The 14,985-nt window shown below is 43.7% G+C and overlaps 1 protein-coding gene across 2 annotated transcripts in view; it reads left to right on the plus strand.

Annotated features, from left to right (window-relative positions):
• The first annotated feature begins 1,121 nt into the window (after window positions 1–1,121).
• The window catches only part of LOC135540041 (nuclear ubiquitous casein and cyclin-dependent kinase substrate 1-like), a 34,386-nt gene continuing 20,522 nt past the window's right edge, over window positions 1,122–14,985 (plus strand). The window contains exons 1-4 of one of the 2 annotated variants that reach the window (XM_064966350.1): window positions 1,122–1,397; window positions 8,528–8,577; window positions 10,157–10,253; window positions 10,432–10,478. In XM_064966350.1, the coding sequence (XP_064822422.1) occupies window positions 1,381–1,397; window positions 8,528–8,577; window positions 10,157–10,253; window positions 10,432–10,478 (211 nt within the window). In that variant the 5' untranslated portion in view covers window positions 1,122–1,380. The remainder of the gene's footprint in view (window positions 1,398–8,527; window positions 8,578–10,156; window positions 10,254–10,431; window positions 10,479–14,985) is intronic. The other variant, XM_064966352.1, reaches the window with a different exon arrangement.

A 14,985-nucleotide genomic window follows, 5' to 3' on the forward strand; every position in this document is an offset into this window, starting at 1 on the left:
ATACGTTCTGAAGGCACTGTAGCTAATTAAATCAGGTGGTCGCATTCGTCTTACATACGCAAACATTTTTTTATTTTTAAAATTGTATTTCCCCTTTATTTAACCAGGTAGGCCAGCTGAGAACAAGTTCTCATTTACAACTGCGACCTGGCCAAGATAAAGCTAAGCAGTGCGACAACAACAACAACACAGAGTTACACATAAACAAAAGTACAGTCAATAACACAAAAGAAAAGAAACATAGAAAAATCTAGGTACGGTACATGGCCTTATGGGAACCCTAGCCCTTTAACGATGTGTAGTAGTTCAACATTATTTTGTATTATTATTTCTCGTCGAAATGAAAGTTAAGTTCCAAATGTTTCCAAAACTGTTCTGCCTAAATGTATTTATGTTTAGACAGGGCTTATTGGCAGTGTCTATGCATTTGCAGTATATGGTATGTTTAGCATTACCGTCTATGAAAAGGCGACTCGGTATATTGACAGGGAGAAACTATAATGTAAAACCTGACAAATTTTTCTGTTTAAATAGTCTTTGATTTTCACATTAGATTGTTGTTTGGACATTATGATATTGGTGGAGGTTATGAATGTTCACTTTTTCAGACTGTAGAACAACATTTATACCTGACACTGTCTTCTGTGCAATTCGGGTTGAAACTTAGATCTACCAGATAGGCCTATTCTGGTGACTGGGAATGGCTGTATGGTGGTGCCTGAGGATACATACAGTGTCAGGACCACAAGCCCCCGCCAGTGGAAAATATATTACAAATTCATATCCATTGCCTACTCCAGCCATTCATGTAACTACTATGCTGGCTTGCCGCGCATCTTTCCCAATATAAAAAAAGTTACATTGCGGTCATTTCGGACACAAACTCCGGCAACTTACATCCACACTGAGGGCCTCTTTTTGTTTTCTTAGTAGTGCTGTCTCAACCTATCGTTGAAAGGGGGAGGGTAAATGGGTTGAACAACTGAGTTTGATGAGCAACTAGAAGATCCAACCCAAAAGGAAATCATCATTCAAACTACCCAATAGAAGCTTTTGAGTGTTGATGCTATCCTTTCAGCGGCAACGATGGGCGGTCCTCTGTGCCAAGAGCCCGCCCTAAGGCCAATCGGTTAGGTTGCGCACATGCTGCAGTTTCAGTTTGTTTTATTCACCATTTTGAGTAGCTCAAGGTAAAATTTTAACTAAAATCGCGTTTGGAAAAGAAATTCGTTCCCGTATATTTCGTTTTACGCAGTAGCTCGGGCGTTGGAACGTTTCGTTGCGCCCATTGGAGTTGCAGAGCGGGACGATTTCATTTTTATTTTCCTGGATTTAATTTCCCCTTTCTTACATTCTTAACCTCTACAGTATTTCTTCAAAATGTCAAGACCAGTGAGGTACGTTTTTCTAATGTCCTTCGCTGAGGCAGTGTGGCGTGCACGCTGGCTTTACAGGAGACACGTACGTCTCTACCATGTTGTGTTTTTGGCTACAGTTCCGTTTATTTGATGAAACATTTATGTAAATGTATTTTTTCTCTCCTTGTGCACGCACTTACTAGCATGGATCATTGCAATGTGGACTGTTCGTTCGCCATGGCGGGGTGAAAATGCCTGTATTGCGCGCCCCTTGGCGAGAGTGCGTGCATCTGGTGTGAATCATGTCTACAAAAACCGATCCTACTCGAATATCATTTGGTGCGATACCCTTATGTTTCAGTTGTATTTACCTTGGTTTTATGTGTTCCTAGAATGTGGTATGTCATGGTATTTTGTGGTAGATCGCAGGAAGATCAGACTGGGGAATATGGCTACCCATTCATCCACGAGAGCCTCTGAAACGTTAATAAAAAACAGGACTGGAGGTGGACATCGGCTCATGGGATGTGATCTTATTAACACGCAGCCTAGCGACGTCTGTACTAGTTCCAAGTAGGCTATCCACCATTGAAACGCAATTGTTTTATTCTATGGTCTTATTAGGGAACAATGAAATGTGAAAGGGGCGACGGCAGCCTGTTGGTTTTGAGTGAAAACGCGGTACGAGAAAGGGAGAGCTGAGGAGCTACATTTTCACTGATAGCAGGGGGGCGGAGTGGCTTTAGAAGTCACCCCCCCACACGCCTAGCTCTTCGCTGCCTGAAAAGACCGAGAGGGTCGCATTTGAGCGAGGAAAATAACCTATTTCGCAAGATAAACACACATGGACGTTGCTTGTTAATTAAATATAGCGGAAGCGAATCAAGCAACTGTTGCAACAATGTAACCGGTATTGCACACAAATATGCAACAAAGTAGCAATGTGGCGTCGATGGTTGCCCCTCCCCTTGCTCCCGTTTTTTTCCCCAGGTAATGCGTGGGTCCCTCTAAAAAAAAATTGGGGTGTCGTTTGAGCTCATGGCGATTGCTTTTCTAGTGGTGGTCAGGGCTTTGTCTTTCGGCCTGTGTGTCTGAGGTCTTCACGGTGGCGACAGGGCCTGCGCTTGTAAAAGCGTTTATTGCCTTGACCTCCCTTGGCCCCGCTAGCACATTTAACCACATGAGGTACCTTGGAAGCCTATAGTTACTATTGCATACAATGTTTCCAATCACTTTGGTGTGTGTTAGGACGTCAGGGGGGTGGGAAAATAGAAGGGTGTGTGCTCGAGATCAAGATCACTGTATGTAGGTTATGTATGCCTCATGCCTGTGTGTGTATATTATGGCACGGCTCTGAAGGTGTGTATTACATTGAGCACCTGCCTGTGGTCAGCTGTGTCACCTACAGCACTGGTCTTCTGTAGTGCGTGTTAACCCATTCCACTAATCCACTTTCCCAAATGAGCCCTTGAAACTGGAGAAGTGAGACAAGCATCCAGTTTTCTGTGTGAGGGAACTTTTTAACATCAAAACGCATACTGCTGATGCATGATTGATGGCTGAGTGTATTTGGGGGTGTGGTGGAATAGACGGAACTGAGGTGGATGAAATCCTGTTTGCGCCTTGATTTGGAATAATTGGGAATACATTGTCCCGGCTGCATTTTGATGCATACGTTTTCTACTTACTGGGGATGAGAAGAACCCTACGGAGTTGTGCATCTTATATGAACCAGGTGTGGTTCCTAGAGTTATGTTCACATAATCTGCGTCCATCTTTGCCCTTCTGACTCTACATTACATTGAAGTAATTGAATCTTCCTTTTGATTCCCTGAGGGGAATTTATCAGTGTGAAATGAACAATCTAAAAATCTCAATTTGTGATAAAAATTGTGCCCAGTATCCAAAAACATAATCTAAAAACAACTTTACTAATACAAAAGTTATAAATCAAATTGTATTTGTCGCATGCGCTGAATACAACAGGTGTACCGGTACCGAGTTAATATGCAGGGGTACTGGTTAGTTGCGGTAATTTGTACATGTGGGTAGGGTTAGGCTGACTATGCATAGATAGTAAACAGTGAGTAGCAGCAGTGTCAAAACAAAGGTTGGTGGGTCAATGCAAATAGTCAGGGTGGCCATTTGATTAATTGTTCAGCAGTCTGATGGCTTGGGGGTAGAAGCCTTTTTGACTGAGACTTGGCGCTCCGGTACCGTTTGCTGTGCGGTAGCAGGGAGAACAGTATGACTTGGGTGACTGGAGACGCTGACAATTGTTTGCGCCTTTCCCTGACACCGCCTGGTATAGAGGTCCTGGGTGGGAGGTAGCTTGGACCCAGTGAAGTATTGGACCGTACGCATTACTTTTCAGTCTCCTGAGAGGGAATAGGCTTTGTCGTGCCCTCTTCACGACTGTCTTGGAGTGTTTGGACGAGAGGTCTACCGATTATGATTTTCCAATACCGATTTATTGGAGTACCAAAAAAAGCCGATAGCAATTAATTGGCCTATTTATTTATTTTTCCTTCTACAAATATATATAACTTTTTTTTTAGTTTGTTTTTAAAATTTACCAAAAGGTTATATTTTGGTTTCATCTGACCATATGACATTCTCCCAATCTTCTTCTGGATCATCCAAATGCTCTCTAGCAAACTTCAGACGGGCCTGGACATGTACTGGCTTAAGCAGGGGGACACGTCTGGCAATGCAGGATTTGAGTCCCTGGCGGCATAGTGTGTTACTGATTGTAGGCGTTGTTACTTTGGTCCCAGGTCTCTGCAGGTCATTCACTGGGTCCCCCCGTGTGGTTCTGGGATTTTTTTCTCAACGTTCTTGTGATAATTTTGACCCCACGGGGTGAGATCGTGCGTGGAGCCCCAGATCGAGGGAGATTATCAGTGGTCTTGTATATATTTTATTTCCTAATAATTGCTCCCACATTTGATTTCTTCAAACCAAGCTGCTTACCTATTGCAGATTCAGTCTTCCCAGCCTGGTGCGTTTCTGGTGTCCATTGACAGCTCTTTGGTCTTGGCCATAGTGGAGTTTGGAGTGTGACTGTTTGAGGTTGTGGACAAAGCGCTTTCATACTGATAACAGGTGCCATTAATACAGGTAACGAGTGGAGGACAGGGGAGCCTCTTAAAGAAGAAGTTACAGGTCTGTGAGAGCCAGAACTCTTGCTTGTTTGTAGGTGACCAAATACTTATTTTCCACCATAATTTGCAAATAAATTCATTAAAAATCATACAATGTGATTTTCTGGATTGTTCCCCCTCATTTTGTCTGTCATAGTTGAAGTGTACCTATGATTAAAATTACAGGCCTCTCACATCTTTTTACGTGGGAGAACTTGCACAATTGGTGGCTGACTAAATACTTTTTTGCTCCACTGTATGATATGAGTAATGCAAAATATAATAATTAATTATAATTAAAGTGGCCAGTGGTTAAGTCTATGTACATTCTTGGCCAAATGTTTTGAGAATGACACAAATATTAATTTTCACAAAGTCTGCTGCCTCAGTTTGTATGATGGCAATTTGCATATACTCCAGAATGTTATGAAGAGTGATCAAATTAATTTAATTGCAAAGTCCCTCTTTGCCATGCAAATGAACTGAATCACCAAAAAACATTTCCACTGTATTTAACCCTGCCACAAAAGGACCAGCTGATATCATGTCAGTGATTCTCTCGTTAACACAGGTGTGTTGACGAGGACAAGGCTGGAGATCACTCTGTCATGCTGATTGAGTTTGAATAACAGACTGGAAGCTTCAAAGGGAGGGTGGTGCTTGGAATCATTGTTTTTCCTCTGTCAACCAGGGTTACCTGCAAGGAAACAAGTGCAGTCATCATTGCGTTGCACAAAAATGGCTTCACAGGCAAGGACATTGCTGCCAGTAGGATTGCACCTAAATCAACCATTTGTCGGATCATCAAGAACTTCAAGGAGAGCGGTTCAATTGTTGTGAAGAAGGCTTCAGGGCGCCCAAGAAAGTCCAGCAAGCACCAGGGCCGTCTCCTAAAGTTTATTCAGTTGTGGGATCAGGGCACCGCCAGTACAGAGCTTGCTCAGGAATGGCAGCAGGCAGGTGTGAGTGCATCTGCACTGACAGTGAGGCAAAGACTTTTGGAGGATGGTCTGGTGTCAAGAAGGGCAGCAATGAAGCCACCTCTCCAGGAAAAACATCAGAGACAGACTGATATTCTGCAAACGGTACAGGGATTGGACTGCTGAGGACTGGGGGTAAAGTCATTTTCTCTGAATCCCCTTTCCGAAGTCCTATGTCATGCCAACAGTAAAGCATCATGAGACCATTAATGTGTGGGGTTGCTTCTCAGCCAAGGGAGTGGACTCACTCACAATTTTGCCTAAGAACACAGCCATGAATTAATAATGGTACCAACACATCCTCCGAGAGCAACTTCTCCCAACCATCCACGAACAGTTTGGTGATGAACAATGCCATTTCCAGCATGATGGAGCACCTTACCATAAGGAAGAAGTGATAACTAAGTGGCTCGGGGAACAAAACAATATTTTGGTTCAATGGCCAGGAAACTCCCCAGACCTTAATCCCATTGAGAACTTGTGGTCAATCCTCAAGAGGCGGGTGGACAAACAAAAACCTACAAATTCTGACAAACTCAAAGCATTGATTATGCAAGAATAGGCTGCCATCAGTCAGGAGGTGGCCCAGAAGTCAATTAACAGCATGCCAGGGTGGATTCGAGGTCTTGAAAAAGAAGGGTCAACACTGCAAATATTGACTCTTTGCATCAACTTCATGTAATTGTCAATAAAAGCCTTTGATACTTACGAAATGCGTGTAATCATACTTCAGTATTCCATAGTGACAACTGACAAAAATATCTATAGACACTGAAGCAGCAAACTTTATGGAAATTAATTTGTCATTCTCATCTTTGGCCACGAATGTATGTAGGGCAACAGCCTCTGTGGTAGTGAGGCTATTCGATATTCTGATGGACTTGAGATTGAAAAACAGCTTCTGTCTCACGGTACCAGCTTGATGCACCTGTAATGACCTTGCCTTCTAAATGATAGCGGGGTGAACAGGTAATGGCTCGGGTAATTGTTCTTTGGGCCACTGCAAATAACTTTTGGCCTTCCTGTGACATCGTGTGTTGTAGGTGTCCCAGAGTCCAGGTAGTCTGTCCCTGGTTATGCGTTGGGCAGACCATAACTACCTTTGGAGAGCCCTGTGTTTGTGGGCAGTGCAGTTGCCATACCAGGTGGTGATGCAGCCTGACAGGATGCTCTCAATTGTGCCTACATAAGTTTGAGGGATTTAGGTGCCAAGCCAAATTTCTTCAGCCTCCTGAGGTTGAGGAGGCCCTCAGTGTTACGGGGCGGTAGTCATTTAGGCAGGTTACCCTTTCTCGTTCTTGGGCACAGGCACTATGGTGGTCTGCTTGAAAAGTAGGTGTTACAGACTCGGTCAGGGAGAGGTTTAAAATTACTTTGAAGACACTTGCTATTTGGTCCACGCAGGCTCTGAGTAAATGTCCTGGTAATCCGTCTGGCTCCGTGTCCTTGTGAATGTTGACCGGTTTAAAGGTCTTGCTCACATCAACTATGGAGAGTGTGATCACAGTCGTCCGGGAATAGCTGGTGCTCTCATGCATGCATCAGTGTTGCTTTCCTTGAAGAGAACATAAGGCATTTAGCCTATCTGGTAGACTTGCGTCACTGGGCAGCACCTGGCTGAGTTTCCCTTTGTAGTCCGTCATAGTTTGCAAGCCCTGCCACATCCATTGAGTGCCAGAGCCGGTGTAATCCATGGTTTATGCTTAGGATATGTACGTGCTGTCACTGTTGGGACGACATCGTCGATGCAGTTATTGATGAAGCCGGTGACTTGAGGTGGTATACTCCTTAATGTGAATCAATCAAATTTATTTATAAAGCCCTTTTTACATCAGCCGATGTCTCACAGTGCTGTACAGAAAGCCAGCCTAAAACCCCAAATGGCAAGCAATGCAGAAGCACGGTGTGAATAGTTAAAATCCCTGAGCATATTCCAGTCTGTGCTAGAAAAACATTCCTGGAGTGTAGCATTCACATCATCTGACCACTTTTGTATTGAGCGAGTCACTGGTACTACCTGCATTGGTTTTGGCTTGTAAGCGGAAATCAGGAGGATAGGAAACGGTGCATAATTCTATCGAAATGCTTTGAAAATTGTACACTCTTTAAGAATGTCACGTTTGTGTTATAACATGAAAATCATTCATTCATTGCTATGGTCATTGATCTCCTGAAGTAGCTGTCCTTTTAACATTCTTTCTGTGCCCCCAAATGTTTGGATATACTGGTGATGTTACCAGGTTGTTAACTAACGAATGAGGTAATGTCATGACTGAACACGGTGTTCACAGCCCGTTACCTGGGTGGCAGGTAGCCTAGCGGTTAAGAGGGTTGGCCAAGTAACCGAAAAGTCGCTGGTTAGAATCCCCGAGACGACTAGAAAAAGGTCTGCCCTTGAGCAAGGCACTTAACCGTAATTGGTCATGCATCCATCAAAACGTAGTGCCGGTAATATGGTCTCAACTTTTGATTGGTTTAGGCTAGAGACCAGCAGTTCTCTCTGTAGGCATTTTTCATGAATAGGAATAAGCGGCACAGCAACGCCTAATCAATTATAATCTGGCTGATAACTGGTGCCTCCAACTTAAAATGACAGTTTGCACAGCAAAATATTTAGGAGCATATGTGACCCAAATGGTTTCACTTAGCCTTGTCCTCCAAATTGCTTTCATCCACCCTGTGTGTGTTGAAATCGGTGCAGACGAAGGAGAGGAAGCCACATTAGACTTTTGACTTGTACCTGGGATGGGCAACTCTAGTCCTCGGGGGCCTGATTGGTGTCACATTTATGCCCCAGCCCCAGCTAACACACCTGCCTCCAATGATCACCTAATCATGAACTTCAGTTTAAAATGCAATTAGTTTAATCAGCAATGCTTGCTAGGGATGGGGGGGTAAAAGTGTTAACTGGGTCCCACTGACAGCATGTAACTGCTAGTGAAGGCTGTCATGATGATTATTTCTGCATGTTTTGTCTTACGGCAACAGTCCTCATCCTACCGACTAGAAACAGGATAGGACATCTCTGTTTGTGTTTACTTCACAGGAACAAGAAGGTGGTGAATTACTCACAATTCCAGGAATCTGATGACGCAGGTGAGAGAGCAAGAGTTTGTGTACGTGTGTGCAACTGCAACCCCTTTCCCCTGTAGATAAGCTGTGTGTGTAACCCCTTTTTAATTCCCCTGTAGATAAGCTGTGTGTGTAACCCCTTTCCCCTGTAGATAAGCTGTGTGTGTAACCCCTTTCCCCTGTAGATAAGCTGTGTGTGTAACCCCTTTCCCCTGTAGATAAGCTGTGTGTGTAACCCCTTTCCCCTGTAGATAAGCTGTGTGTGTAACCCCTTTCCCCTGTAGATAAGCTGTGTGTGTAACCCCTTTCCCCTGTAGATAAGCTGTGTGTGTAACCCCTTTCCCCTGTAGATAAGCTGTGTGTGTAACCCCTTTCCCCTGTAGATAAGCTGTGTGTGTAACCCCTTTCCCCTGTAGATAAGCTGTGTGTGTAACCCCTTTCCCCTGTAGATAAGCTGTGTGTGTAACCCCTTTCCCCTGTAGATAAGCTGTGTGTGTAACCCCTTTCCCCTGTAGATAAGCTGTGTGTGTAACCCCTTTCCCCTGTAGATAAGCTGTGTGTGTAACCCCTTTCCCCTGTAGATGAGGAGTGTGTGTAACCCCTTTCCCCTGTAGATAAGCTGTGTGTGTAACCCCTTTCCCCTGTAGATAAGCTGTGTGTGTAACCCCTTTCCCCTGTAGATAAGCTGTGTGTGTAACCCCTTTCCCCTGTAGATAAGCTGTGTGTGTAACCCCTTTCCCCTGTAGATAAGCTGTGTGTGTAACCCCTTTCCCCTGTAGATAAGCTGTGTGTGTAACCCCTTTCCCCTGTAGATAAGCTGTGTGTGTAACCCCTTTCCCCTGTAGATAAGCTGTGTGTGTAACCCCTTTCCCCTGTAGATAAGCTGTGTGTGTAACCCTTTCCCCTGTAGATAAGCTGTGTGTGTAACCCCTTTCCCCTGTAGATAAGCTGTGTGTGTAACCCCTTTCCCCTGTAGATAAGCTGTGTGTGTAACCCCTTTCCCCTGTAGATAAGCTGTGTGTGTAACCCCTTTCCCCTGTAGATAAGCTGTGTGTGTAACCCCTTTCCCCTGTAGATAAGCTGTGTGTGTAACCCCTTTCCCCTGTAGATAAGCTGTGTGTGTAACCCCTTTCCCCTGTAGATGAGGAGTGTGTGTAACCCCTTTCCCCTGTAGATGAGGAGTGTGTGTAACCCCTTTCCCCTGTAGATAAGCTGTGTGTGTAACCCCTTTCCCCTGTAGATGAGGAGTGTGTGTAACCCCTTTCCCCTGTAGATAAGCTGTGTGTGTAACCCCTTTCCCCTGTAGATGAGCTGTGTGTGTAACCCCTTTCCCCTGTAGATGAGGAGTGTGTGTAACCCCTTTCCCCTGTAGATGAGGAGTGTGTGTAACCCCTTTCCCCTGTAGATAAGCTGTGTGTGTAACCCCTTTCCCCTGTAGATAAGCTGTGTGTGTAACCCCTTTCCCCTGTAGATAAGCTGTGTGTGTAACCCCTTTCCCCTGTAGATAAGCTGTGTGTGTAACCCCTTTCCCCTGTAGATAAGCTGTGTGTGTAACCCCTTTCCCCTGTAGATAAGCTGTGTGTGTAACCCCTTTCCCCTGTAGATGAGGAGTATGGGAAGAACTCAGACAAGCCTAAGAAGCCTCGTGCGGCTCCTCGCGAGGTGAAGCGCAAGCGGTCAAAGAACTCGCAGGAGGACAGGTGAGCCCGGAGAACCGCAGCAAACGACTGAATCCTGACTCAAACTTCAGTGGACATCTTCCATAGGCATCATGCACGATTTAGAAATACGAGTTGAGGGCGTTCAACTCGAGATTTGGTGGTTCTATAAAAAAACAGACTTGGTGTCTTGTTGCTCAATTGTTGTTTTTTGTTTCAGTGAGGATTCTGATGAAAAACTCTCCAAATCCAAAAATGATTCAGCAGGTAAGCCATTCTGACATTTTCCATTCATCAACTGGTTGATTAACAATTGTTTGTGTTACTTCTTAATTTGTGATAGAGCTATGAATTATGATAAATCTATGATCCCTTTCAGTAGTGGAGATGTTGTTCAAGCTTGGGGTCAGGGAAAATGTCCTGAAGAGGCTATGGTTCAAGCTTGGTGGGGTCAGGATTCAACTAGTGATATGGGGGGGGAGAGAAATCTATAGTTAAATAATTTTTGACTATCGTTTTGACAATATCGCTAAATAAATGTTGTGCTACTTTATTAACTTTAGGTAGTCACATTGAGATACAACTATTTACAAGAAAGCCCTGTATACATTTACAAATGAAGCCCAATACATTTAAAAAAACAAACAAATTGTACTGAAAAAATATATAAACGCAACATGTGAAGTGTTGGTCCATTGTTTCATGAGCTGAAATACTTATTTCTCTCAGATTTTGCACATTTGTTTACATCCCATTTAGTGAGCATTTCTCCTTTGCCAAAATAGTCCATCTACCTGACCGGTGCGGCATGTCAAGAAGCTGATTAAACAGCATGCTCGTTACACAGGTTCACCTTGTGCTGGGGACAATAAAAGACCACTCTAAAATGTGCAGTTGTGTCACGGAACGCAGTGCCACAGAGGTTGAGGGAGCATGCAATTGGCATGCTGACTGCAGGAATATCCACACCAGCCCAGGACCTCAACATCCGGCTTCTTCCCCTGCGGGATCATCTGAGACCAGACAGCTGATGAAACTGGGTTTCCGCAACCAAATAATTTCTGCACAAACTGTCAGAAACCATCTCAGAGAAGCTCATCTGCGTGCTCGTCATCCTCACTTGGGTCTTAACCTGATTGCAGTTCGGCACCATAACCGACTTCAGTAGACAAATACTCACTTTCGATGGCCACTGGCTCGCTGGATAAGTGTGCTATTCAGGGATGTCACTTTTTCAACTGTACCGGGCAGGTGGCAGACAGCATGTATGGCGTTGTGTGGGCTAGGGGTTTGCTTATGTCAATGTTGGGAATAGACGGCCCCATGGTGGCGGTGTGGTTATGGTATGGGCAGGCATACGCTATGGACAACGAACATAATTGCGTTTTATTGGTGGCAATTTGAATGCACGGAGATACTATGACAGAATCCTGAGGCCCATTGTGGTGCAATTCATTCGCCACCGTCACTTAATGTTTCCGCGTGATAATGCATGACCCCATGTCCGGAGAATCTATCCACAATTCCTGGAAGCTGAAAATGGCCTAGTTCTTCCATGGCCTGCATACTCACTAAACATGTCACCCATTCGGCATGTTTGGGAAGCCCTGAATCGACGTGTACGACAGCGTGTTCGAGTACCCCCCAATATCTAGCAACTTCGCACAGCCATTGAAGAGTGGGACAACATTCCACAATCAACAGCCTGATCAACTCTATGAAGGAGATGTGTTATGTATTCTGCATGAGGCAAATGGTCACACCAGATACTGACTGGTTTTCTGATCCACACCCATAACGTTTTAAAGTTGTGAAAAACCGATGCATCTCTGTATTCTCAGTCGTGTAATCTATAGATTAGTGCATAATGAATTAATTTCAATTGACTGATTTCTTTATATGAACTGCATATCTTTGAAATAGTTTTATAGTATTAATGTATATAAATTAAAACGCATTATATAAAATACAACAGCCCTACAAAGACATTACAAATAAAATGCACATTAAACATTTAAGAAAAGCAATCACATTCTGTAACATAAGTCTCCAATAATTTTAAATTCCTGAAAGGCACCAGAATATCTAACTGCAAGGATTTCTGCATATTTCACACATCAGGGGCCAAAAAAATTAAATCATGTGGAGACAGAGGGAGTTATTGATCCCCGAGAACAGGTTTGGGCATTTGTACGTCTGAATTTAATCAATGAAGTTATGTACAGAGGAAGTTTCCGTACGACTGCTTTGTGAATAAATAATGCACCTCTCTTCTTACAGAGGTCCATCCCACATTTTTGTACAGAACACAATGGGTCCTATAACCGTCCCCAGTGGTAAAACATATTGGTGAATGGAATACGGACTTCAATGGTTTAAAAGCAGAGGCTGCCGCATGCATGTAAATGTCACCATAGTCTATTACAGGGAGAAGCATTGTTTGAACAATCTTCCTTCTGTTTTCAGGACTGAGGCAGGATTTATTTCTATAAGAAAAAGAATATATATATATACAGTGGGGCAAAAAAGTATTTAGTCAGCCACCAATTGTTCAAGTTCTCACGTAAAAAGATGAGGCCTGTAATTTTTATCATAGGTACACTTCAACTATGACAGACAAAATGATGAAAAGAAATCCAGAAAATCACATTGTAGGATTCTTAATGAATTTATTTGCAAATTATGGTGGAAGATAAGTATTTGGTCACCTACAAACAAGCTAGATTTCTGTCTCTCACAGACCTGTAACTTCTTTAAGAGGCTCCTCTGTCCTCCACTTGTTATCTGTATTAATGGCACCTGTTTGAACTTGTTATCAGTAGAAAAGACACCTGTCCACAACCTCAAACAGTCACACTCCAAACTCCACTATGGCCAAGACCAAAGAGCTGTCAAAGGACACCGGAAACAAAATTGTAGACCTGCACCAGGCTGGGAAGACTGAATCTGCAATAGGTAAGCAGTTTGGTTTGAAGAAATCAACTGTGGGAGCAATTATTAGGAAATGGAAGACATACAAGACCACTGATAATCTCCCTCGGTCTGGGGCTCCACGCAAGATCTCACCCCGTGGAGTCAAAATGATCACAAGAACGGTGAGAAAAAAATCCCAGAACCACACGGGGGGGACCTAGTGAATGACCTGCAGAGAGCTGGGACCAAAGTAACAAAGCTTACCGTCAGTAACACACTACACCGCCAGGGACTCAAATCCTGCAGTGACAGACGTGTCCCCCTGCTTCAGCCAGTACATGTCCAGGCCCATCTGAAGTTTGCTAGAGAGCATTTGGATGATCCAGAAGAAGTGTTACGAATCCCTTTTGGCCCGACAGTCTAGGGGGGATGGTAATGAGACCCGTAACATAACTCATGCAAATTATAATAGTGACAAAGCAAAAGTGTGAACCAAATAACCAGGACAACTGAAATCTACCATCAAACTAAAGGTTTATTTGAAAACACAGTAGTGGGGGGAGCAGGAAAAGGGGCTGAGCTGGACCCAAGGAAAGAAACAATAAGTATTCAAAAACACCCCTATGCTAGACTAGCCTACTTTAACAACAGCTAACTAGCCAAAAATACAGTGGGTGGTCCGCCCAGTTCTAACTAGTGTATTTAACAAAGTTTACCTACGGGTAGTGTATGCCCATGGACGACTTGTCTTGGTTTCCCCCTTTCCCACCAGCAATCAAACAAACACCATAACTAAAACAATACTCACAGGTGATGACAAAGTGCTATGGAGGTGCTCGAACAGAGAGGTTAATACACAACGAGAAAGTGAAACACAGAGACCTACAGACATGGCATTTACAGAGAGATTGAGGTCAAGAGCAAACAATTGACAGGGTTTTTAAACCAAGGGAAAGGAACTGATAGGGTAGGAAAACAGGAGGGGGTGTGTCTTCTGATTGATGATTGATTGGTGACTGATTGGGGAGTGATGATTTTCACCTGTGAGGGAGAAGGAGAGAACACACACAGGATACACACACAGGATACTGGTATCCGTAACAAGAAGTTTGGGAGAATGTCATACGGTCAGATGAAACCAAAAAAATCATTTTTTTGGTAAAAACTCAACTCGTCATGTGGAGGACAAAGAATGCTGAGTTGCATCCAAAAAACACCATACCTACTGTGAAGCATGGGGGTGGAAACATCATGCTTTGGGGCTGTTTCGTGAGATTTTGAGTGAAAACCTCCTTCCATCAGCAAGGGCATTTAAGATGAAATGTGGCTGGGTCTTTCAGCATGACAATGATCCCAAACACACCGCCCGGGCAACGAAAGAGTGGCTTCGTAAGAAGCATTTCAAGGTCCTGGAGTGGCCTAGCCAGTCTCCATATCTCAACCCCATAGAAAATCTTTGGAGGGAGTTGAAAGTCCGTGTTGCCCATTAACAGCCCCAAAACATCACTGCTCTAGAGGAGATCTGCATGGAGGAATGGGCCAAAATACCAGCAACAGTGTGTGAAAACCTTGTGAAGACTTACAGAAAACGTTTGATCTCTGTCATTGCCAACAAAGGGTATATAACAAAGTATTGAGATAAGTATTTGGTCAATAACAAATGTTTATTTTCCACCATAATTTGCAAATAAATTCATTAAAAATCCTACAATGTGATTTCTGGATTTCTTTTCTCATTTTGTCTGTCATAGTTGAAGTTTACCTATGATGAACATTACAGGCCTCTCATCTTTTTAAGTGGGAGAACTTGCACAATTGGTGGCTGACTAAATACTTTTTTGCCCCACTGTATATGTATCAT

This window comes from Oncorhynchus masou, chromosome 5 (genome assembly GCF_036934945.1).
Source record: "Oncorhynchus masou masou isolate Uvic2021 chromosome 5, UVic_Omas_1.1, whole genome shotgun sequence".
NCBI classification, from domain to species: domain Eukaryota; kingdom Metazoa; phylum Chordata; class Actinopteri; order Salmoniformes; family Salmonidae; genus Oncorhynchus; species Oncorhynchus masou.